Source organism: Asterias amurensis, chromosome 4 (genome assembly GCF_032118995.1).
Source record: "Asterias amurensis chromosome 4, ASM3211899v1".
Taxonomy (NCBI): domain Eukaryota; kingdom Metazoa; phylum Echinodermata; class Asteroidea; order Forcipulatida; family Asteriidae; genus Asterias; species Asterias amurensis.
Genome location: NC_092651.1, coordinates 26,841,329 through 26,867,333, shown reverse-complemented (window position 1 = coordinate 26,867,333; position 26,005 = coordinate 26,841,329). Strand labels below are relative to the sequence as shown.

Sequence of the window (26,005 nt, the reverse complement as noted above, 5' to 3'; positions counted from 1 at the left end):
AGTTTTGTTTGTTGTTGAAGAAGTAAATTAACAAACCAAGAATAATAGTGTCGTCTCGTCGTCCTTTCCAACGAGTTGACTTGGGTACGAGTTGACCTGTTTCGTTCCAACTTTGTCAACTCGGATAAAACAGTAGATGGCAACGTTAGAAAACAAGCGAGTTTGTCTTGCCAGTAGACCGGGTAAATATATTGTTTTTAATATTGTGATCTATGACAACAGAAACCATGCAGGTAGAAATGACTGGGCACGCTTTTATTTTTATAAAATAATTCCTAATTTTAAAATCTAAGTTAAATTAAATAAACGAGACTTGTTGCTTTACTCTCTTCTGGTCTGCCAACCATTTATCAGAAATAGTGCATACTTTGCTCAGATCTGGCATTGTTTCTTCACTTATAAGGAGGCTGTTATTGTGCCACTCCTCAAACAGACCAACTTGGACCATAACTGATAACACGCTGAAGAACTACCGACTTGTTAGCAACCTTCCCTTCCTAATCAAGGTGCTTGAGCGTGTTGTTGCAAAGCAGCTTATGAACTGCATGACCGAGAACGGACTTCATGAGCTACTTCGGTCTGCCTATAGTATAAGCAGTTTCACTCGACCGAGACTGCCTTAATCAAGGTCCACAATGACATCTTGTGGGCAATGGAGAGACAGGGAGTAACAATCCTTGTCCTACTTAATTTGAGCAGTGCTTTTGACACTATTAATCCTGAAGTTCTTTTACATCGCTTGGAATATCTGCTGGGTGCACATGGAAGTCCCCTTACCTGGTTCAAATCGTAACTGAGCGATCTCATCGTGTCCTTGTAGATGGCAAATTCTCTTCTGTTCAGAACTTGGTGTATGGCGTTCCTCAGGGATCTGTGTTGGGTCCTTTGCTGTTCGCCATTTATATTTTGCCTCTTGGAAATCTTGTTCGTGAATACGGGCTTGATCTGCATATATACGCTGGTGACAGATAAGTGTATGTTTCGGTTTGTCCCACAACTGAGAAGGGAGTGAAGCAAGCAGTTACGAAACTTGAAGACTGTCTTTCCAACGTGCAAGCATGGATGTCAACAAACTTCCTGAAACTCAATGCCGACAAAACTGAGGTTATGGTGATTTGGTTTAGAGCCCAATTGGCCAAGTTCAACCTGTCCTCTGTGACTGTTGCTGGTGTTGGTGTTCCCGTCCAGACAAACCCTGTTAGAAACTTAGGGGTTATGTTTGACTCCAGTATGACAATGAGTGCACAGGTCGCGACTACCATCAGATCTGCCAGCTATCATCTTAATTAATAACATTAGTCATGCTTGCAAGATGCTCACTACTGAGGCAGCCAAGCAAGTTGTGCACACATTAGTCACCTCCAGGTTGGACTACTGCAATAGCCTCTTGATTGGTGTCAACAAATCCCTAATCTCTAGAATGTCCAACGCACCTCTGCTCGTGTCATTGTCAAGCGCAAGAAGTACGACTCCATCACATCAGAACTCATTGCTCTTCACTGGCTCCCCATACACATCAAATTCAAAGGCACATCAAATTCAAAGCTCTCCATAAACAGTCACCATTCTACATCTGACTTACTACAGCTGTAGCTACATCGCGGACAGCTTAGATCATCCACATCTTCTAATCAGTTTATTGTGCCTAGAACCCATGCTGTGTCATTTGCAGATCGCTCTCTCTCCTGTTTTGGACCAAAAGAATGGAACACTCTCCCAAACTACATCAATTTTGCTAACACTGAAGCTACACGGTACGTGGCACAATCTCATGTGTTCCATGAAGTGTGACCAATGGCGTAATAGAATGCCACTTCAGCTCTCGCACGAGAACCACAAGGTATGGTTGAGGCGGAGAAGGGGAGGGGGGGGGTTGGGTATTTCAGCATATGTTAGAGAATTTGGGGATTGAGACATAGATACATTTATCATGTTATATAATATGTCTAAAAAAAGGAGTATAGCTACAGAACAGTGCCTCATTTATAAAGGCAGCTGGCTCTTGCAGACTAGTCTGTAAACTAAAGGTTGAAAAACGTTTGTTAATGCAAGTATTACCAAAACAAAAGCCCCCTAATTTTTTGTTTTAATGAGTAGTTTGAATGAATGTTTTGATATGAATTTATAACTTACACTGTACTACAGCGGCACTACTTTACTACTACCACCACACTTTGTTAATTAACAAGTCACTCAGGATGTTCTTTGAAACATTGTACAGTACATACACGATCAATTGCTTTTGTTGTGCCTTCTATTTGATGAAACATTTACCTGTACTTGTAGACTGTAGTACCTGATGATAATACTGCCAAACTATTTTGCTGATTAATTTGTTATTTTTTTGTACCCCTTTGAATATCTTCAGGTGCTGATGGTGTTCCTTCTATTGAAAACTTTAGGGTTGAAAACTGTGAGGTGCCAATTCTTGAAGATGGACAGATTCTTGTCAAGACACTTTGTTTGTCTGCAGATCCATATATGGTATGATTGGCCTTCTTCTTCCATAAATGTACAGTCCACCATCTGGTGGTTTACGTACTGTGGGTGTTGTGTGAATGCGAGGGTGTGGCTAATGAGGTGCAGGTTGGTGAACAGTGAATGTAGAGTCCGGCTAAAAACAGCTAAGGGGTGGATTTCACAAAGAGTTAGGACTAGTCTTATCTCGAGTTAGGACCAGTTACTTGTCCTAGCTTAGGACTATCCATGCAATTTGTATATCTCCTAGGAGCTGGACTGACTGTACACCCTGCTTAAAACGAGCAAGAGTTGTGCAGTTGATCAGGTATTCCGTTCCAGGAGATTGTTCCATATCCTAATGCTATTGATAAAGAATGACTGTTTGTAGACCCCTGTCCTGGCGAATTGTGTCATGTATCCGTAAGAATGACCCCTCAGGAAACGGTGCATGGTGCCAGAAACATGTGTGGGACGTCACCCAGGTTGTTCACAATCCTGTACATTATAACTGCCTTAGTCTGTGCACGCCAGTCTTAAAGCCATTATACACTTTCGGTACAGAAAAAAAATTTAAAAGTTCACCGCTTTACAAATAATTTACAGGGTTTACAAAAGGTAATGGTGAAAGACTTATCTTGAAATATTATTCCACGAAATGCTTTAATTTTTGAGAAAACATTAAAACAATATTAATTCTCGATAGCGAGAATTACAGATTTATTTTAAACACATGTCATGACACGGCGAAACGTGCAGAAACAAGGATGGGTTTTCCCATTATTTTATCCCGACTCCGATGACCGATTGAGCATAAATTTTCACAGGTTTGTTATTTAATATATAATAAGTTGTGGTACATGAAGTGTGGGCCTTGGACAATACTGTTTACCGAAAGTGTCCAATGGCTTTAACTTGTGGTCCAATGAAGTTGGCTGATCATGGCAGTAACACTAGACCGTGTTAGTGGAATTGTCTTAGATAGTGGAACGAACCTCATAGTTATAGAAGTTTGATTGGCCCTGACACTGGATTAAAATGTTTGGGGGGGGGGAATCCACTAGACCACAGGGCTTGTTTGAAGCTAAACATGTGTATACCAGATTAAACAGTTTTTACAAGACAAGATTTGAAAAACAAAAAGTTTGGGTTTAACATTTGAGCTGTTTTACTTTGAACATGCAGTAAAAAGTAAGAGGAGATTCATTGTATATCTATTATAGGTCAAAATGGAATGATTTATTTGGTTGTTGAAAAATACACAATGAAAAAGGACACACAAAATATGGTTGCACATCATAAAACTATCCCTAATAGACCAAAATATTCTCAGTATGTGAAATTTTAGTTCTAGATGTTTTAAATTGAATCCCATCTAGTTAATACAAACATTGTGAAATTACTGACTTCATTTTTTTGTGATATTGATTTCAGAGGTGTAGAATGAACCTCGACACTGGAACAGACTACATATCGCCATGGAGACTAGATACAACAATAGATGGTGGAGGGGTGGGTGTGGTCGTGAAGAGTAACAATCCAGGCTACTGCAAGGGAGACGTTTTGGAAGGTTTTCACTGGCCTTGGCAGTTATACTCCGCTCTAGACGCACAGGGTTTCAACTGCTTGATTGTCAACAAGGTTTGTTTGTTTGTTTGTTGTTTGTTTTGGTTGTTTGTTTGTTGGGGTGTTTGTTGGTAAGGGAGACAGTCTGGAAGGTTTTCATTGGCCTTGGCAGTTATATTCTGCTCTAGATGTACAGGGTTTTTACTGCTTTATTGTCAACAACGCGAGGTCTGTTCGTTATGAATTATTCTGGTTTATTAAAAACTTTCAAATCTTGTGGCTAATGGTTGAAATACATCTGAATTCGCAAAATGATGAAAACATGTAAAAATAAAGCAACAAATGTCAGCCATATGACTGACTGCATAAAATTGAGGGCGCTCCGAAGTTGGTCCAGGCTTTTTTTAAATGTTCGCTGTTGGCCAAACCTGAAAAGTCTGGTTTGTTTACACATCCTCCATTGTGAACTGGTTAAGGCATTTCAGGGGTTATTGCCACCCAAAAAAACTGTAATCATATGAACTATATTTAATTGTTCTGTGACAGGTTGATGTTGGTTTGGTCAGGAAGCACTGGTCCTTAATGTTGGGATTGTTTGGTTTATCTGGCATAACTGCATACCTTGGTATCAAAGAGAAGGGACATGTGGTACCAGACAGTGATCAGACGTTTGTAGTGAGTGCTGCGGCTGGCTCATGTGGATCTCTTGCAGGGCAGGTTTGTTCAATCCTTCTTCAATTTAAACACTGCAAAGTTCCCCTTTATTTTTTGTTTAAAATATGCTACATTTGCATCGAGGATAAAGAATAATATCTGGTTTTACCAAAATTTAACTTATTAACATGTTGTGGTACCTTCTGCTGAAGTATAGCATTCAAACTGCCTCTTTCTATTCACTTGCAATCTCAGTGGTGTAGTGCTAACTTTCTTGTTTTCCTTTTTATAGTGATAAGGTGGGGGCATTAGATGTGTCTCTATTTTGCCTTTAAGATGTTGTACGTAAAAACACTTGGCAAGTTTCTTACAAAATTGTTCTCATGGATTATGCCAGTTGCATTTGGTATAGATAAACAAAATATAAAATATATGGAAAACAATAATAAAGGATTTTGTTAAAAAAAAGGTGTAATCCAACATTGGAGCCTGTTAAAGTGCCAGATTTTGTTTCCTTCATGTGTTTAAAGTAATTATGTGAGGCAAAATTGGCTCCAAAGATTTTAGAACACGCGTGAGACTTGCACAGTTGTAGAATTTGACTTTTGTTTGGTGAACATTTTTAAATTTCTTCTTTTGCTAGATAGCCAGATTAGAGGGCTGCAGTAACGTTGTCGGTATCTGCGGCTCGGATGAGAAATGTTCTTACATCACTGAGGAGCTTGGATTCAATCATGCCATCAATTACAAGACGGAGAACGTTGGAGAGAGACTGCGAGAGTGTTGCCCGGGAGGTATCAACATTTATTTTGATAACGTCGGGGGCGCGGTCAGCGATGATGTCATTCAGCAGGTGAGATCGAAGAAAAGACAAAATTATTTTTAAAAACTTATTGAATTGTAGGATGATTTTGAGTGTTGTACAAAGAACTGAATAGAGTGGGATTCGAAACATTGTCCTCCGGATTAACCAACTGAGCTATCTAGCCCTATATTGGCGATGTCCCTCTTTTGTCAATATCTTTGTTCGAGGGTGCCAGTCAGAAGCCATACAACCGTTACCTGCTGTGTAACAGGGATCACACCCAAATTACGATACAACCTGGGAAGCGGCAGCCAGGGGATCACCTTTAAGGGGATGCGACTTTTTGTTTCAGATATCAATATAGACCACAAGGGAAACTGACTCAATTCTTTGTTCAACCCCAAAATTCATTTCAAAATTTACTCAGTCAGTTTCCCTTGTGGTTTATATTGAATTGTAGGATTTGAAACTTTGCGTAGTGTTGGTATAATCAGGTGAGACTGAAACCTTTCAAGCAACCTAGACTGAGACCATGGACAAATCTGTTCTGTGAATTTGAAGAGAGCAAATCCAAAGCCAACTTTCTTTAATTATTTAAGGACTTTCAATGCTGAACCACTGTTTTTGTCCAGACTCCTGGATGTATTTATTGGTTTATTTCAGAAAAACATTACAAAGGAATGAACAGTATGACAATCGATTTGTTGAATCGCACTATAACATTTACAATATTTAAAAAAATTCTTTCAAAAGAGCATAGGTTAAACAGTTTAAACACACAATAGGTAATCAGCAAAGAATTACAAACAATCAAAACAACAAATAATCAACCAGCTCTTCAACAAAAAGAATTAGACTGAACTGGAAAAAAACCTAGTCAATGGGACAAATTGTGGATAAAAAGCTAGCATTAAAATCCATACATAGTTTAACTGAAAATAGTTTAAAAAGCGCTAAAAGCACACCAACAACTTTGAAAAGAACTTGGCAAAAACAAAAGGATGATGGTTTTGCTCAGCCTTCACTATACATGTAGGTGTAACATAGCCACTATTTGGTGCCTGTTTTAATCTTGTGTCTGAGGTTGGATTGTTAGGAATTCAAGGGCTTGAAAAGTCTCCAAACAAGACCAGACCCCAAGATCTTTGCTCTAACACTGAGAAGGTATCTTCAAAATTGAGACCTGGGAACAGTGGAAACCTCAATAAATTATTTCTCAAGACCAGTCTTCAAGACCTACAACACTGTACCGGAGTGGTCTGACCTTTTACAAAGAAAGAAGTATTTTCTGAACATTCTTCTTTGAATATTAATTTTGGTTTTACCCTTCTGTCGGTGTGTGTTAGCACTACACACTCATCTCTGTCCCCAGTTTTATAAGAACAAAATCACAGGCATATTACTTGGGTGGGATTCGAACCCATGACCTTAGCAATTCAAGAGCAGTGGTAGTTTGAATCCTTTATTTTGTTCACATAACTCTGGAAAGTACTGATAATACAGTGCTAAAACACATTGGTGTAAATGTGAAACCAAAAATAATAATCTTTATCCCCAATCCAACATCTATTAAATTCTTCTTTGCGTTTAGATGACTGCTGACTCCCACATCATCTTATGTGGTCAGATCTCGGTTTATAACAAAGACGTTCCGTACCCTCCACCTCTTCCAGTCGAGACGGAGAGAACCTTAGAAGAGAAGAACATCACGAGGGATCGTTTCTTGGTTCTCAACTATGTAAATAAGTTTGCTAAAGCTGTTGAGATACTCTGTGGTTGGTACAGGAAAGGACAAATCAAGGTATGTCAATTTTGGATCAGGGCCCAATTTCATAAAACATAAGCATCAAAACTTGCCCTATGCACAGAAATATATTGCTCAGCTGAAATAGGTTACCAGCCAAAACGATATACAGTTTACATAGCTGCAACTTGTACCCGACTAAATTCTTGCTAAGCTAATATGCAGAATTATCTGCTTAACAGCTCTATGAAAATCGGACCGTGGTAAACAAACCTGCACTGTTGACTGCCACAATCTGCGATGACATACACATTACGGGGGAACCAACCTATGGGAAGATGAATCGTGGGTATCATTCTGAAGCCATTGTAACGAAACCAGTGGACAGTAGCGGAGTGACTTCTGATGAACCAAAGACACTGATAGAAGGGGACATGTGACACATCCGAACAAACATTTTTCATTTGTCCTATGGGTACTACTTCAATACTTAAAAGCATTGAAAGATTCATGTATTTATCAGTTTAAATTAAAGCAAAACGGTTCAGTGTTATTATTTAGAAACACAAGACACACAACTAAAGCCCGGTTCATACTTCCTTTGAATGCGAACGCGAAGTGAATTTGACATGAATTTGACGCCACAACCCTCCTTTCGCAGGGATATTCGCAAGTGAGTTGCCCTCAGCTCAACTCAGTGCGAACTTCGTTGCGAATTTGTGACGTCAACATTCGTATCGCATTCGCATTCGCAGGAAGTATGAACCGGGCTTTACAGTTGTAAGTTTACTGGCCTGATGCTTAAGCCACTGGCCCCGGGCCTGTAAACTGATGTACATTTAAAACCCTGGATGTTTTTTTCAATGTGCCCCACAACCAATGTACACAGTACTTATGGCCTAAGGTCCCATATGAAGGACAATAAGAAGCTTGCTCAAGTACACCACCGGGGCTATGAACCTACACTCACTGATCAGAAACACCAGAGCTTGAGTCTGGTGCTTCTAATTGCTTGGTAACAACTTGCCACATGAGATTTAAAGCCCTGGATGTTTTTTCAATGTGGCCCACAACCAATGTACACAGTACCTTTGGCCTAAAGTCCCATATGAAGGACATTAAGAAGCTTGCTCAAGTACACCACCGGGGCTATGAACCCACACTCACTGATCAGAAACACCAGAGCTTGAGTCTGGTGCTCTTAATTACTCAGCCACGGCATGCCACATAAGAGGGTTCTAGAATTACTTGAAGCTGTGTGAGTCAAATGAGAGGTTTTGTAAAGGAATGATGTATTTTTATCATTTTATGCTATTAAGGCCCTTCTTGATGGATGATTTTGTTTCTCTTTCTTCAGATCAAAGAGACTGTGGCTGAAGGACTTGAGAATGCTCCTCATGCTTTTGTATCCATGATGTCTGGAGGAAACATCGGCAAACAAATAGTTCATGTCTCTGACCTTTGACCCTAATATAAATGAACCAATAAAGGCAGATTCATATCTCCTATGAATGCAGAGTGAAATTTGTTGCCGCACTAATCGGCATGCACTGTTTTTCTGTTTGTGACGCAAGAATACTTGCTTCACACTAAGTTGAGTACATTCTCATGATTATTTTGAATTGGTCAGAATAGGCAGTTGAGTGCTGGTCAATGCTGGGTTCTTATATAACACTCTATCATACCCTAGGGGCGTATCAAAGCGTTCATTATTTGGTTTTCAATGATAAGCACAGCTATGTTTTGAATTTTGAGACCCATTTATGCAGCACCTTCTAAAGGTCTACAAGGTGCTGTAGCCACTAAAGTGTAACTGGGTTAATTTACGTGCATTCCACAACACTCAGGTTGTGTGTCGGATCCAAAGTTACTAGTGTTTAAGGTTGGGATTGAGAACAGTTATTTATATACATGTGTGACCCTTTACCTGTTCAAACTTAATATCTCATCTTAGCAAAGTCCCGTGAAATATTTACTTCAAGAGAACATTGGGAGTAGGGTTATGCAAGATAATATCAAAGTTATTGTACTGCTTGTTGTTTTTTCCTAGAAAAATTGCAGCTAGTGTATAAACAAAATGTGGTGATGTTGGGGTTACAATAGACCGATCCAGTAGGCTCCGCCCACGACGCACGTGTAAGCGAGAACACGTGGGGCTCTCCAATGCCTTTCTGCACAACTCTGCCGCGCGCGCCAAGCATATGCGCATGCATGTCGGACCTTAGTGTCAGACCTTTGTTGCTTTGTGATTGGTCAATATGCAATGGGGCGGAGCTTTATGGATCGGTCTATTCCCTGAGGTTGTGGAGCCTGTGAATCTGTTTTATAGTGTGTGTACCAGTATGAGTACCAGTTAAAAGGCAGTGGACACTATTGGTAATTACTCAAAATAATTATTAGCATAAAACCTTACTTGGTAATGAATAATTGGGAGAGGTTGATAGTATAAAACATTGTGAGAAACAGCTCCCTCTGAAGTAATGTAGTTTTCGAGAAAGAAGTAGTTTTCACGAATTTGATTTCGAGACCTAAATTTTAGAATTTGAGGTCTCGAAATCAAGCATCTGAAGCACACAACTTCTTGTGACCAGGGTGTTTTTTTGCCCATTATTATCTTGCAACTTTGATGACCAATTGAGCTCAAACTTTCACAGGTTTGTTATTTTATGCATATGTTGAAATACACCAAATGAGACGACTGGTCTTTGACACTTACCAATAATGTCCAGTGTCTTTAATAAAACTGAATATATGCCTTGGCTGAATCTGAGTGATGAAGATATTCTCATTCTAACTTTAAAAAATATTTTAAAAAGCTTTTCATGGAACTTGATGCAAAAATAAACTTCCAACACAAATTGTGTGTGTATGAACATGTGTGTGGCACGTATGCAAATGACAAATTGTAATGTAGCCTAATGTAACGCAAATATCAGGTAACAAACCACAGGGGAAACTGACTTGCTATTTTGTTCATTATTGCCCTTTACTAACTCTCGGGAATAATTTCTTTGCCAACAATTTTAAAGTAAAATAAAATATTTAAAAAAATAACTAAATTTTATGCGATTTGCATTAAAGCAAGGTGTTTTTTGTTCATACTGCATAGCAGATCTATGTCACTTTGGCGCCATAATTTCATGTCAATATGTTACCTAGGTGTTTTATAAATTTGCTATGAATTTGCTATGAATTTCTTCTAGTTTGGGGTATTTTTAAAGCTAAATATCTATATTTTTTATAAATTATTTATTGACAGGCGGGTTATATTTTGAGGGGAAACCCCCCCAAAAACAAAGGATATTTGCTTGTGTGTCAGAGTTGAGTGCCTTTGGAAACATCAGAAAAGTAGCCAGAAATGTGTATGTACAAATCTTCCCCCAAATTCCTAAAATTTCAAAAAGACCAAATATCATGCTTGAAGGAGACATGCCTGCATCATTTCAGCTGAACAGCTGATTTTATCATCAAAACAAAATAATATACTGGCATTGAAAACTGAAAGAAAAAATGTACGATTGTTTTTGTGATTTGCCTTTTTAGGTTTTTTTTTCAAAATTGCAAAATTGCATGATTGTGAACAAAGAGAAGTGTGGTTTTTTTCTGTTTTTGTTTTTTTTTTGTGGGGGGGGGGGGAGGGGTTTGGTTTGTTACAGTAATACACATTGTGCAATGTTAATTTAAAAAAAAAGTAAACATGTGTGGGTTAAGAAGTTTCCAAACAGACAAACACTTTTTTATGTGAAGTTTGGTGGAGTATTAATTAAAGCATTTGATGGTTGTTTTGTATTCAGCAATTTAAAATTAAATTGTTTATTTTTATTTTTAAAGTTAATGTTGATTACTTTCAAGTTTCATTTTATTTTGTATGCATAAATTGGAGTAGCTTATTTTTAACTTGTCCTCCAGCAATATTCAACAATAAGTGTGTGTGTCAAATTCCATGACACCTTTTGGAGACTTTGTGGTACAAAGTAGCGGACTAAGGGCCAGACTTGTCACGTAAGGCACCTTTTGTAGGCAACTAGGAGGCAAACAACTGCAGTGCATGCTACAGGACCACTTTGGCAGTAATTTTTCAAACAATGTCTTACGATCCCCAAGAATGAATAAAGGAACATTAAAATATGAATGGCTTTTCTTCTTGGAGATTGCCTGGAACTGGTTGCCTGTAAAATGCCTCGTGTGACATGGCCCATAGGTTTATATTTCACTTTTATAATGTCTCCTAAGGTCAATGCCTAGAAAGATAAAGGCTGTCTGTGGCCATTTTTCAAATTGATAGCTATCTGTTGCCAAGGGTTTTAAGGGACTTGTACTTCAATGCATGATTATGTGGATATCTAGCCACAGCAATAGCTGTAGCTGCTAATTCAGACACATCCTGAGTGACTTTAATTAGCTATGTATGGCTATGAACAGCTTTCTGTTTAATAGCCGCTGCATGCCGTTAGCCTTTTCGAGGTATGGCAGACACATAGGAGTGCACTGGTTGGTTTGGGTGTAACAGACAAATTTACCCAAACCCGATAACGTGTCTTATCTTCAAGTACGCGCTAATCCTCCAATCAGATTGGAAGAATGGAGTGGTGATAAAAACCTATATTGCACGGCTAATATCACTACCATGTGTCGTGTGTGTTCTATGTCACGCGCCAAGTTTGCTTGAAGATAAATACGTTATCACACGCGCACTCGTGGAAATACGGAAAATATAGCGCGTCTGCGTCCAATATCCATTCGGCCTCGTTGGATATGGGACGCAGAAGCGCTATATTTGTTCGTATTCCACTTGCGCTTGTGTGATAACTTATAATATGAATGTGTTCACCATTATCTCAAAATGGCGAATGGAAGCCATCAAACACATAGTCAACAATTGAAGGTGCAAAAAGTTATTAAAAAATGCAACTCCTAACTAAATAAAATTGTGTGACTTTCAAATGTTAGCGAAAATTTATCTCCATGTACAATGTTAACAAGGCTTCAGATCATTGTTCTACTTTGAATTGTTATGGTTTTGTTCATTGCTGCTTGCTGCATGATCAAACAAAATGTATTGCCCGCCCTCTATTGATATACTCCACTAGTTTTCTATCAAAAAGATAAAAAAATGAATATTTTGCTTTGTCATCTTGGAGACATCGTAGGCGTTATAGTTGGTAACCGTACATTTCAATGTTCAAGTACCTTCATTTTCACAGATAATCACCAGCGAACCAGTGAATATCTTTCTTCCGCATTATTTAGACTGGTGCCACCTCAAAATATTATACGCCTGGGTACCAGACTGAATCCCAAATTCTGAAAATTGTCTACCGGTTTGAAGTAAGAAAACACCTTTTATTTATGTAAGTTTTAACTTCCACTTTACAAACTCGTTGAGTTGCAACTGCCTCTTGCTCGCCCATGACTGTGTTACTGTCTCAGCAGTGACACTTGTGTGGATATCCCAACATGGAAGAAGTTGAGAGCGAGTGCGATTTGAGAACGAGAACATTGGATGTGACACTGCAGGGTGGAGCACCGTGGGGATTCTCCGTGAAAGGTGGTTCGGAACACCGGTGTCCGCTCACTATTGCTAGGGTAAGGATTCTGCTAATTGCTGGTGATGCTTTGCAATTTGTCTAGATCTTGTGAAATTAGTAATGATGTTAAAACACCATTACTAATAGTACAGGAGCCCTAACAAAAGGCCATTCGAGTTTTTGAGTTCACATTTAATTTTATAAAATAGTAAACAAACACTCTGAATTGACTCAGAAAGTAGAAAAGAGTCACAGAGGTTTGTTTACAATCACGAATTTCAAAAAAAATGTTCTGCTTTGTGATGAAGCTCTTGTTTTTATGATAAATTATTTCTTGTAATAAATTATTTTTTATTTTTTCTTGTATTGTATTTGTAGGGGCCTAAAATGTGTAATGTTTTTGTTTGATAAAGAAAGCTGGTTTCTCTGAAATAAATTAAAGACTGAGGTTTATCTCAGGGAAATGGTTCTGTATGGCGCCACCACTTTTCCATTAATATAGATAGTATCCATAATATAAATGTATATCTCTTTTTGTAAAAATGAGTGAAAAAGTGGTGGCGCCATACAGAATCCTATCTCAGCACACCATCCACCCATAATTTTCGAGCCAACATAACGAAAGGTCATCAGTTGGGGAAGTTGTCTGCCTAAAGAAAGTTATGTGAGCTTTCGCTTTTGATAAAAGTTTAATTAAACAGTTAAGATTGTTTACATTTGTGTTGTGTTTTGTTGACATTCATGACATTTATATTTTATGACAAGTGAAGTGATACAGCAGGCATGCCAAATGCCTACATTAAAGTATTGTTTTTATACAGGTAAACTCATGTTCACTTACTTAGGACGACTTATATTAGGTTGTCTTTTTTTGCATGAGAAGATTATCTCTATCTGTTCGGTACTGCACACAAACTCCACTATCGGGATATCCATGGTGCAGGCGCGTAGTTTGCAAACTCCAACTCAATGCAGGAATAACCTGCTACATGTATTTGAATGGTTTGTGTAAAAAACAACTTGGTTTTCAATCTGTAGCCTAGACCCAGTAACTTGGGCGCTGTACTCCTAGCTAGTTCGACTGAGAATGTCAAAATTTCTAAAAAAGGAGTACAGCGCCCCAGTTACTGGGTCTAAGCCTATGTCATGTAAAGCGCATTGAGATTGATATTGTGAAATGTGATATTATGCGCTGTTATTATTATTAATATTATTAATCCGAAACCTCGAGAGAGAATAATGTTTGGTTTATATTTTTAATAATAATTAAGTTTTTTTTTTCAAGACTTCCAGACTAAGTCAATGTTTGGAAGGGGGGGGGGGGGGTACATTTTTAACATGCCATTACCATTGGTGTGCGCTGTGCGTCAGTGAAAACTCTGTATTTTAAACACATTACAGCCTTTGGCTGCGATGAAGTTTGAATTATTTTGAATAATATAATATAAAACTAATCTGGTAATCTAACTGGGTCCTACTGGCATGTAAACCCTGCATATAGATGTGTGTTGAGTTTTTTAATGATTAATTTCCTCATCAGACATGCCACTTTATCATTTATTAAAGGAACACGTTGCCTTGGATCGGTCGAGTTGGTCTTTGAAAAGCGTTTGTTGTAAAATGCATATGGGTAGAAAGATGCTGTAAAAGTAGAATACAATGATCCACACAAACATGCCTCGAAATTGCACGGTTTTCCTTTTACCTCGTCGACTAACACGGTCGGCCATTTATGGGAGTCAAATTTTTGACTCCCATAAATGGCCGACCGTGTTAGTTCACAAAGTAAAAGGAAAACCACACAATTTCGAGGCAAACTTGTGTTGATCGTTGTATTCTACTTTTAAAACATCTTTCCAACCATATGCATTTTATAACAAACGGTTACAAACGCTTTTTTATAGACCAAGTCGTCTGATCCAAGGCAACGTGTTCCTTTAAGTCCAAAAATGATATCTTATTTATCTGGATATGAATTGAGTGAAAGTCAGATTCGCCACATTTCCCAGGGATCTAAATACAATGTGTTTGATTTCCTTTGTGTAAGTTTGGAGTAATTCAAGCAACACACAACATCCTGTATGGGGCATTTCCCTAATGCAATCACTTCCTGAATCACTGTTTAATAGTCTCAGTCAAAGGAAACAAAATGAAGGTCAAAGTTTCCTTTTTAAGAAGTTGCACATGAAAAGTGCCATTGAAAAATCTCTATCTTAACTGATTTTGTTCACAATTAGTTTTGTCACAACAAAAAAGTACTGAAATAAATACTGAAATGTTTTCATTAAAAAAAAATCACTAATTCAAATCAATTGACTCTTCCTTATTTATGATGAATATTTTATCAATTTTTTGTTTAATTATAAATTTGTTGAACACTAAGCACAAATGTTCACATAACAACTATGATTTCATGTTTGATTTTTAACTCACAACAGAAGCATTTTCAGAAAGCATTCTTTTTGTAGTTAATTTGTTTGGGACACAGATTTTAGGAGGAAAATAATTAATTTGTAAAATGTTTCGTTTTTGAATCATATTTAAAGGAACACGTTGCCTTGGATCGGACGACTTGGTCTATAAAAAAGCGTTTGTAACCATTTGTTATAAAATGCATATGGTTGGAAAGATGTTTTAAAAGTAGAATACAATGATCCACACATATTTGCCTCAAAATCGCGTGGTTTTCCTTTAAATTTGCGAACTAACATGGTTGGCCATTTATGGGAGTCAAAAATTTGACTCCCATAAATGGCCGACCGTGTTTGTCGACGAGGTAAGAGGAAAACCATGAAATTTCGAGTGATACTTGTATGGATCATTATATTCTACTTTTAAAATATCTTTCTAATCATATGCATTTTATAGCAAACGGTTACAAACGCTTTTCAAAGACCAACTCGACCAATCCAAAGCAACGTTTTCCAAAGTGGTTTAATACTTTCCACACTCTATCAAAACTCAACATCCATTCGTTGGAATCTGATTATGGTGGAATGCCTGACACCATGTAAAGTTTACAACAATCATTGGTCCAACACCATTCGGAATCAGTAACTCAACGCCTCTGTTGGACTCTGATTCGTGGTATGCCTGATCCCATGGAAAGTTAATGTAAAGCATAAAAACGGAATGTAGGCCTACACTCCTCAGTCCTCAGTCCAACAGATTCAAACAAAACCTGTTGGATTTTGATTGGTCGGGGTGGTATTTAGTTACTGTACACACTTCTGATCCCTCAACAAGTTCACCATAATAACAATGCATTTGTTGGTGTATATTATTAAAAAGACAACAATGAGGGCCATTTTCGTAAATCCCAGCCCAGTCAATTATTTTCCCATGAACCATGCAAGAAATTCAATGAAATCAATGCACCACCAGCCATTTCAGAGTATCAGCTGTGCATGCATCCTTGTGTGCAGCAGCTCCAACTTGAACATGTGACATGCATTCAAATTAAATTCCCAAACTGGGTAGGGCTTAAATACAGCATTTAGGAATGGTTATTTTCTTTGATAATGTCTGGGCACTTTACTTCAATTTATAATCACAAAAGAATAAGCTACGGAAGCAACTTCACACGCAAGGCAGCGCACAAAGGATCTTTTCGGATGGTTTCGTGCATGTAAACATTTCATTTAGGAGTCTGATTCGGTCCTATTGTACGTGTTTCTACCTCGCTGGATAAGGCCTTGTTGCAGAGACCCAACAAATTACTGAATTTTTTTTTAAGGGGTAGGCAAAATGAAATATGCCACATTGTTTTTTTAACAACGATGTATACAGCACTTCCTGTTTACAAGATTTATAGATTCAGTGTTTTTGATTTTAAATATTTTTAGGTTAACACTGAGTTTTTTTGATGAAGCAATTTAACAAATTAAACAAGCTGTGTCGTCTGACATGCAGCTGTTCTATGGTGCCCACTTATTTAGCAAGGTGTGAAGGCTTGCTTTCAGTGTTTACCTAAGCTTTGAATTGCAGGATTTCATTCATTCATTCAAACTTAAATTCATTTCCATACCTCATAAAAACAGTACGAACAAATTTTAGACTTAAAGGAGTAATCAACAGGCCTAAACAATTAAATTTAACGAGGCAGAGAAAAATGCTGTGTTTTCTGAGGTTATTCAAAATTGTTTGTATCGTATATTTTTAAATATTTATTTAATTTATTTCTTTTTTGTTTGTTTAACTTTTCTTGTTTTGGCACTGCAGTCATTATTGTCATGTATGGTTGAAGACATGGCTGTGTATTTTCTTGCATCTTACAAACTAAAAGTAAATATTTGGGGTATATTTTTATTTGTAATGTTTGTACAGGAAAGACTGTTCTGTTCCTGATTATTTGTTGAACTTAGTTTATTTTATGGTTTCAGTTTGTTTTCTGCTTGCATTTTAATTTTTTTTCAGGTTTAGTTTACTTTCATGTTTAAGTACTTGGCTTGATCTTTGTACACCTTTGAAAAGAAAATGTTAAATGTTAAGGTTTTAGAATTTATATTCTGAAGTACTTTAGGGTATTTTCAACAAAGTACCCCATACACCACAAGCTGGCCTTGTGCTTAAATGGACACATTGAACCAACAGGTGGTCCACCATTTTGTAGTTCTTACCAAATGTCAAATGTTGACATAAAAATTAACAGGGAAAACCACTCAATGTCAAGGAATGTATTTTAATCATTCTACCAACTCTTTTTTTACAACATCTGTCTAGCAATCCAACCATATTAGTTTAATGACAAATAGTTTTTAAAGCCCAAATCGCCCAATCCGAAAGTAATGTTAGCCATCCATGCTAATAAAACTACATTTTATTTGCCATCAGGAAGTTTAGGTTGCACACATTTTAAAGCCATTGGACCCTTTCGGTACAGAAGAAATAAAAAAAGTTCACAGATTTACAAGTAATTTACAGGGTTTACAGAAGGTAATGGTGAAAGACTTCTCTTGAAATATTAGTCCATGAAATGCTTTACTTTTTGAGAAAGCGGTAAAACAATATAAATTCTCGTTAACGGGAATTACGGATTTGTTATAAACACATGTCATGACACGGCGAAACGCGCGAAAACAGGAGTGGGTTTTCCCGTTATTTTCTCCCGACTCCGATGTCCGATTGAGCCTAAATTTCCACAGGATTGTTATTTTATATATAAGTTGTGATACACGAAGTGTGGGACTTGGACAATACTGTTTACCGAAAGTGTATAATGGCTTTAAGTGTCACGTTCGGTTGAATCTTTCTGATGTATTAATGGGAGCAATCACAAGCAGTTAAATGGTCAAAAGAACATTCACACACTCAAAAACAAATTAACATATATTTAAGAAAGAATATTATCCACATCTGAAAATAAGGCAATTGAGCATTATTTGAAAAGGTTGGATAGTTTTTGGTAGCTCACAGGGTAAGTTGAGAGGTGATAATTAATAGCCTGCAGTTTTTTTCCTAGACAATGTCATATAATATCTATTGTTTTAGTGCTACTCATTGTACAAATAATCATCATATTTAAATCATTATTATTATTATTTTTTTAAAGGATGATACATTATAACATGGGTTGTGAAAAGAGGTTTTTCCGTACATTGTGCATCTTCCTTCAATGTGGATAAGCACCTTTTGGAATTTGAACCAATGACGACCGTACAGAAAAACCTTGTTATTTCTTGTTCAAAACTTAATCATTTACAACATTCTGTTTACCATCACAGTGCAGTGACTAGACCTAGGTCTGAGCATGGTTGACTAAAAAACATAACTATCCATGACGAATCATTGAAGACCATAAAGAAAAACCCTGTTGAATTTTTGCTCAAACTTTTCAATCATTTACAACATTCTGTTTACCGTCACAGTGCAGTAACTAGATTTTAATAGAGGGGCATTTAGTTTGTTGACAAAAAATCATATAAGTCTGATAGTTTATTTGTTGAACCTACAATTGCTCTACGTATATTTTTATTGGATAGGAGTTTTAAGATGGTAGGTTTGGTTTTTGGTTGATTTAACCCCAAAATCTGGATTAAAATTTTGAAATAGCAATATTTATGGATTGAAGAAAGTTACAGTCATCATTTAAGGTAGTGCACAACAAAATCTTCCCAATGATTCTATTTTAAAGGGCCAAGTGGTAGATTGAGGGATAGACACTTCTGGCATGACGTTGTGGGCAGGTTCTTGGCTGCGACTGAAAAATTATAAATGATTATGAGTGGTAGTTAAATCAAGACTAAAAATGAACTATTGTTGTGATCCAGACATTTGTCCTTTGGCAATTTACCAACAATTTTGCATGTTTACATGTTTTTTATGGATTGTCTGTGGCATTTGAGAAAGTGATTGTGTTATTTGCGTTAAGAAGTTCAACAGTTTTAATTTTAGTAGGGAAAAATTCTTGGGAAACCCCCCAATGTTTTGTGCCAAAAAAACGTGCCGGCAACTTTAACGCCATGTAATTATTGAGTTTAATTCTGTGGTCTAAGTATACATAGAGTTGGCGTCAGGCAGGCAGGCAGCTAACTTAACTCTCTCATTCATGCAAACATTCTGCATTGTTCAGTTGGCATTTATTAACATGATTTTGTTGACATTCCCAGTGTGACGGGTCAAATGTGAAATTGTTCAGCTAATGCGCTATGTTCATAATTGACCCTTAACCGCAATATTCACAAATCTCTTATCCTTCTTTCATGTTGATTCTACCCTGGGCCCAATTCCATAGAATTTTTTTAGCATAAACAGAAGCTGTGCCAAAAATATTTTTGCATCTTGCGCGTACTGTCTGTGACTGGTTTTCTGCATAGCTTTGCTTTTTAAGGCAGTGGACACTATTGGTAATTACTCAAAATAATTGTTAGCATAAAACCTTTCTTGGTAATGATTAATGGCGAGAGGTTGGTAGTATAAAACATTGTGAGAAACGGCTGCCACTGAAGTGGAGTAGTTTTCGAGAATGAAGTAATTTTCCACGAATTTTATTTGGAGACCTCGGATTTAGAATTTGAGGTCTCGAAATCAACCATCTCAGCGCAAACAACTCCGTGTGAAAAGGGTGTCTTTTCTTCCATTATTATCTGGCAACTTCGACGACCGATTGAGCTCAAATTTTCACAGATTTGTTATTTTATGTATATATGTTGAGATACAGCAAGCGAGAAGACCAATAGTGTCCAGTGTCTTTAAAACAGAAAGCAGAAAAATTGTAAGCAAACATTTATGCTCAATGGTATGTGATGTAGATGACTGGTAAAGATGGCAAGGACAAAAAACATCAAGTTTATTTAAGTCTGAATACAAACTGATTACTAAGTTCATTGTGGAAAAAAAATCTGCGAAGTTTTAATCAAGAAAACTGAGTCTGAAAGCCTAAAAAAAAACAAAAAACGGATTCCGCTAAAAAGGATGTGTTTACATGCTGAAATTTGGACATAGTTTTGTTTCATTATTTTCTCCTGACTCACTGAACTGATTTATATATATGCCCAATTTGGCAAAACACTATCTGCAATTATTTGGACAGATCTACAAATCCTGTATTAATTATAAAAAAGAAATAATCTATAAAAAAATTCACAGCATGGTGTGATAGTTAAGAGAATAATAATCAGTCTGATAATAATATTTTAAGCCTCCAAACAACAATTAACCCAACCCAAGATTGTGATTATGGGTTACCTATTCTTTGAGGTTTGAGCCACATTGAAAACCACAGCTGAAAATAGTGGGAAGTTTTATTGCATTGTTTAGCTTGTTACAATAGAGCAAAGGATTCTATGCTCTGGCCATTTATTTTCAAATGGCAGACAACTAGCTGCACATTGTATGAGTGACATTTTTGATACCCCATCTGGAGTTGCATAGAAATCTACAATACATGTCTCAACATGTTGGCCCCCCTTGTTGCACCCCTCATTGTGCAATACACAAGGATCAAATTCCTCCATGGTATGTAGGCCTACTTCTTGGCTTATTGATGGGATCTTCCTTTACTATTAGCAAAAGCAGCAACAATTGCCACATAATTGAGAAAACAACAATCAATAACAACAATGAAACTAAAAAGCAGGAAGGAATAAAATCCAGAATGTGTCGCACAAAAGACATGCTTGACATTCCAAACTAGACCTGAACAGCAAAACATTGCAAACTGTGAAATATAAACAATTCGCACGATTATGTGTATCTCTATTAAAAAGAAAAGATCAGGGCCAACTTTAGATTCGATTGTCACGAGGAAAGAATGTTAGTGGAGAAATTCAGTTAACAGAATTTTGTATGCAAAATTACAATTTTGCGGAAAATCTGTTTCTGTTGCAAATTTATGTACTACACTACAGTAAAGATGTTAATTCCCTTTGTCTTGTCGGGATGGAAACTGAAATTCAAAACACAAACAAAGGGTACCAATACTAGACTTATTTTGGCTTAAAAAAACCTCAGTTTAGTTAAATGCTCTTTATCAAAACCATGACTTTGACTATTGCTTTTTTTTCCAAAGTACGTCTATACTTTCTGTAACAAGCCTATAGGTCTTTTTTATGGATATTGTCATGGTAAATCTACCACCAGTGTGTCTGACCTTGTCCCTCCTGTCAGGAGGTTTGAGCAAGAAAAAAGGCTTTTCACTTCTTCTCACCCATATACTGTGTCTCTTGCTTTGCTGAGAAAGAGCTGCTAATCAAACAGCTTTTTTGCAACTCCTTGTATGTTTCCCTCCAATCCTAAAAATCTAGACTTTTTTTAAGCCATTGGACACTTTCGGTAAACAGTATTGTCCAAAGGCCCACACTTCGTGTATCACAACTTATATATAAAATAGCAAACCTGTGAAAATTTAGGCTCAATCGGTCATCAGAGTCGGGAGAAAATAACGGAAAAACCCACCCTTGTTTCTGCACATTTTGCCGTGTCATGACATGTGTTTAAAATAAATCTGTAGAATTAATAATTGTTTTAGTGTTTTCTCAAAAAGTAAAGCATTTCATGGAATAATATTTCAAGAGAAGTCTTTCACCACTACCTTCTGTAAACCCTGTAAGTTATATGTAAGTCTGTGAACTTTTTTTGTTTTTTTTTGTTCCGAAAGTGTATAATGGTTTTAAGAGGACTACCTTCAGCTCCCATGAATTATTTTCATCTATAAATGGTTTCTTATTGTAGGCCCTTACCAAGAGTTGCTTTTAGTTTTGTTTGGAGCAAATTTGTACTCGGAACAAGTTTTAAACGGGCTTTGGCTTTGGTCCTGCATTTGAATCAGAGGCAGCTGGAATAAACAAATGATCCAACCTGTACCCCAAACATTCATGAAGTCCAGATTGTTTGGATAAATTGTTTCTTTACCTACAAGTTTGGATGTCAGTTTCCCTTTAAGTGTGAGCTTTGGTATGGATGATTGTTTCGGACTTGGTTTTGAATCATGAAGGAATGTTACTCACTAGTGTTGCAACCACTTCAATCTTTCACTAATGCAGTTAATGGCTTACAAAATAAACCCAGCTGCAGATGTAAAAGGGCTAAATTGTTTTCGTTGCTTTCAGACACACATGTAACGGGATAAATTTTGTGTGTAAATTTGTCTTGTAATGACTTTTAGGCTTTTTGTTAGCACTTAATTTAAACGTAGGTTTTTGAAATCACGCACATGTCCTAATAGCTTGATCAAGTTACTTCTCAATTTAGATCAAAGAATCCCTTGTTCTTGTCAAGCATTCTTTCTTCAAAAATCCTTAAAGAGGAAAGGAAATTTGTAAAATTCAATATTAAGATGTACTAACATTCTTCATGTGAATAAGGGAGACAATTTCAAGTGTCCAACTATTATTAACCTCACATTAAATACTGAATTTAGCCACATCCAACAGCGCAAGCACCAATAACAGGACAGTCATTTTAGTGTGCTTATTTTATGTAATTTAATATTATAATTCATTCCGTAATTGGCGCTTGCAATGTTAAAAACACCCAAAACGTGACAGAGATTAAATTGCGAAAAGTTCTTACATCCACAAATTTTATCAATTGCCTTTGTATTCAATAACCTTACAGGCAAATTGGTCAACATCCAAAACATCCAATGACATCATCTTGATAAAAATAGGATCTGCACATTTTTGCACAGCAACGACCCTGCAAGGTTTTAGAAGAGCGTTCAAGACTGAATTACCCCTCATTTATTCCCAAATATCTTTTCAAAATAATGAAAGTAATAATTAGTGTTGGAAAATCTGTAAAACATTTCTGTAAATTTTCAGTTCCTCTCATGTCCTAAGGCTTCATTTCGCAAAAGTTAAAAAAACGCTTGATGGTTGTGCGTATCGCACGCACTAATGGATTGTACTGTACATTGAGTACTGGTATGTATTGATTTTGTTGCGCGTAAATTTACACCAAGCGTAAGGTTGCAAAAGCCATGGATTTGTTTTAAACATTTCTCACCATGTTTATATTTTAAACATGGCACGTGATCTCCTCCCGACCAATCAAAATGGATACACTCTCTCTCGATTATTTATGTAATGAGACCCCTTTAAGTATTTATTTCCTGCAAGTACATTAAAGGAACACGTTGCCTTGGATCGGACGAGTTGGTCAAAACAAAAGCGTTTGTAACCGTTTTTTATAAAATGCATATGGTTGGAAAGATGTTTTAAAAGTAGAATACAATGATCCACACAAGTTTGCCTAGAAATTGCGTGGTTTTCCTTCTACTGTGCGAACTAACATGGTCGGCCATTTATGGGAGTCAAAATTTTGACCCCCATAAATGGCCGACATGTTAGTCGACGAGGTAAAAGGAAAACCACGTAATTTCGAGGCATGTTTGTGTGGATCATTGTATTCTACTTTTACAACATCTTTCTACCCATATGCATTTTATAAAAAACGGTTACAAACGCTTTTCAAAGACCAACTCGACCGATCCAAGGCAACGTGTTCCTTTAACTGCAAACATTATTAGACTTTGTACTATTTATTAATGTACTATATGCACCTCTCTTTTAATTCATCACCAATAGTACTGGGTTATTTGGAAACAAGTATTTATGAACAGCCCCCTCTTTTGGCGAACTAATGCACAATTCTCTTCATGAAGATCACTGCATAATTTACTAAAATGCATTATGAATTGATCTTGTTTACGTGTGCTGTTATCCTGGAATGCGCATTGTGTGCAGCACTGCAAACAAACTGTATTGTATCATATCCGTATTATTCTCTATTGGAATCTCCAATGTCATTCATTCCAGTATAAGGTCATGATAATAAAAAGTCAATTTTTCTTTTCAAATTGAAATCAAAACAAGCCAATGCATCTGTTTTTTTGAAAAAAGTGTGATGCATTTACTGCATGACAATAGCAAGCTGCATATTTGGCAGACAATACTTACTGACTAAGCAGGAGAAAAAATGCAACAACATGTGAGCTCAAAGCACGCTTGATTTGTCGAATCAAGGTCTTCTTTCAATAAAAGCTACTTGATCAAGGATTTCTAGTCATACACTTAAAACAAATGAAAACAAACTTCTGGAAAAAAAGGGGGAAAACCAGCTTAAAATTTTCATAGAAATATAGTTTTTATACACTGCCTCATTTTTTAAGCAGCACTTAATCATTGATAAAACAAACAAACAAGCATGTGAAACATGAGGTAAAAACCCATGTTTGTATATTACAACAACAAAAACGGGCACTTTTAAAACTGATTGAACCATCCAGTTTTATCTCAAATGTCATCATTTTGACATTATCTCATAAACTCCCAGGAAAAACCCAATGTTTCAGGATGACCCCTCTGCTATTGTGTAACTGAGATCTCCCATTAATGGAAAACCCCATGATTAGGTACGGTCCCTTCCAATTAGGCAATCTAGATCTTATACACCAAGATAATCAATAGTTTTGTACGATCCCACCCTTATTGAACAATCAAGATGGCAAGCTCCCCCCCCCCCCCCCACATACACACGCACACCCAGGAATCGTTTGGGAGAGTACCTCCACCTCCCTTATTGGGCAACTTTTGCTGCCATGTGGAAAGTTACAGTGACTGGCGTTGGTGTAATTCCTTTGTGCACGCTGTGGACCATTCCTATGGAATCAGTTGCCAAAACACATTCGGGATAGTGGCACCGTGGACACTTTTAAAGACAAATTGAAGTTTCATTTGTTTCAAACAGCTTTTCAGTAGTTTATTTCTTTTGTTTTCCCAATGTTCCCTCTTCCTTCTGTTGATTTGTTTCTGTGTTCTTCTTTTCAGGCGCTTTGAGCACCTTGTTAGGTGGATATATGCGCAATATTTATTTTCCTTATGATTATTATTGTTATTTATTAATTCTACCGTGCTTTTTACAACATGGTTGCAGTAGGTTAACAGCACAGAGTCATTCCCATTGGACTTTTTAGCGCCTCTGATAAGTTACTATGGCTTCACGGAAAGCTTTCGTGACTCCTTTCGGTACATTAGTTTTACATCGCGTTAAGTTGACAGGGTTGATTTAACTTTTTCATTCTGCAAAAAAGTTGTGGTACTTACAAAAAAAAGTCAGATGGGAACACAGCTATAAAAAAAATCTACACCAAAGAAAAAAAAAAATTTGGGGACAGTACCTCCCCTATTGGGCAACTTCACCCAGAGAACCAATATTTGGTGACAGTCCCTCCCCTATAGGTCAGAGGAACCTTTATGCACCCATACTAAAGCCAAGGATTAAGGCGTTAATTGATGAATATACCTAATCCTGTATCAATACACACCCAGTATCTATTGTAATAATCCAGATAAGCGGTCATGTTAACACCTCTCTTGTAATGATTGTACCCACTGGCTCACCCCATAGTCCACCCAGTCTGAGAGTAAATAGGTTCCTGACCGGTTTTGAATTTCTAGACTACTGTAGTTATCTATTGTTCTAATCAAGAAAAGTGGTAATGTGAAATCATCTCTTGTAATGATTGTACCCACTGGCTCGCCCGTAAAGTTGCTAGGATTGCAACACACACCCAGCACCCAGTCCACCCAGTCTTAGTAGCAAACGGGTTCCTGTGTCCACCCTCTAGCACCCACAGGTGTCAAGATGAGCGATTTTGAATATCTAGACTAGAGTAAATATCTATTGTTATAATCCAGAAAAGTGGTAATGTAAACATCTCTTTTGTAATGATTGTACCATTGTACCCACTGGCTCAGCCCTTAAGTTCCTTATGATGGCAACACACCCGCCCCCTGTCCACCCAGTCCA

General features: G+C 37.1%; 2 protein-coding genes across 4 annotated transcripts in view; both read left to right on the top strand.

The window, feature by feature from the left end:
• Positions 1-5: 5 nt before the first annotated feature.
• On the top strand, positions 6-11,924 carry LOC139935783 (prostaglandin reductase 2-like). 2 transcript variants are annotated; one of them, XR_011785853.1, is made up of 8 exons: positions 6-182; positions 2,369-2,484; positions 3,892-4,098; positions 4,570-4,740; positions 5,321-5,530; positions 7,074-7,283; positions 8,584-11,419; positions 11,460-11,924. XR_011785853.1 is itself a non-coding variant. In XM_071930364.1 (7 exons), the coding sequence occupies exons 1-7, from the start codon at positions 137-139 to the stop codon at positions 8,689-8,691; spliced, it is 1,068 nt and encodes a 355-aa protein (XP_071786465.1). In that variant the 5' UTR covers positions 6-136; the 3' UTR covers positions 8,692-11,924. The 2 variants fall into 2 exon arrangements, 1 of the variants encoding a protein (XP_071786465.1); XM_071930364.1 differs by having other exon boundaries at positions 8,584-11,924.
• A 475-nt stretch (positions 11,925-12,399) lies between these two features.
• The window catches only part of LOC139936218 (uncharacterized), a 132,479-nt gene continuing 118,873 nt past the window's right edge, over positions 12,400-26,005 (top strand). For both annotated transcript variants that reach the window (XM_071930992.1, XM_071930991.1), the window contains exon 1: positions 12,400-12,812. In XM_071930992.1, coding sequence (XP_071787093.1) covers positions 12,684-12,812 — 129 coding nt within the window. In that variant the 5' untranslated portion in view covers positions 12,400-12,683. The remainder of the gene's footprint in view (positions 12,813-26,005) is intronic.

Coding starts and splice junctions, on each gene's coding strand:
- LOC139935783 (XM_071930364.1), top strand. CDS start 137: ATGGCAACGTTAGAAAACAAGCGAGTTTGTCTTGCCAGTAGACCGG. Junction 183..2,368: donor TTGTCTTGCCAGTAGACCGG/GTAAATATATTG, acceptor GAATATCTTCAG/GTGCTGATGGTGTTCCTTCT. Junction 4,741..5,320: donor GTGGATCTCTTGCAGGGCAG/GTTTGTTCAATC, acceptor TTCTTTTGCTAG/ATAGCCAGATTAGAGGGCTG.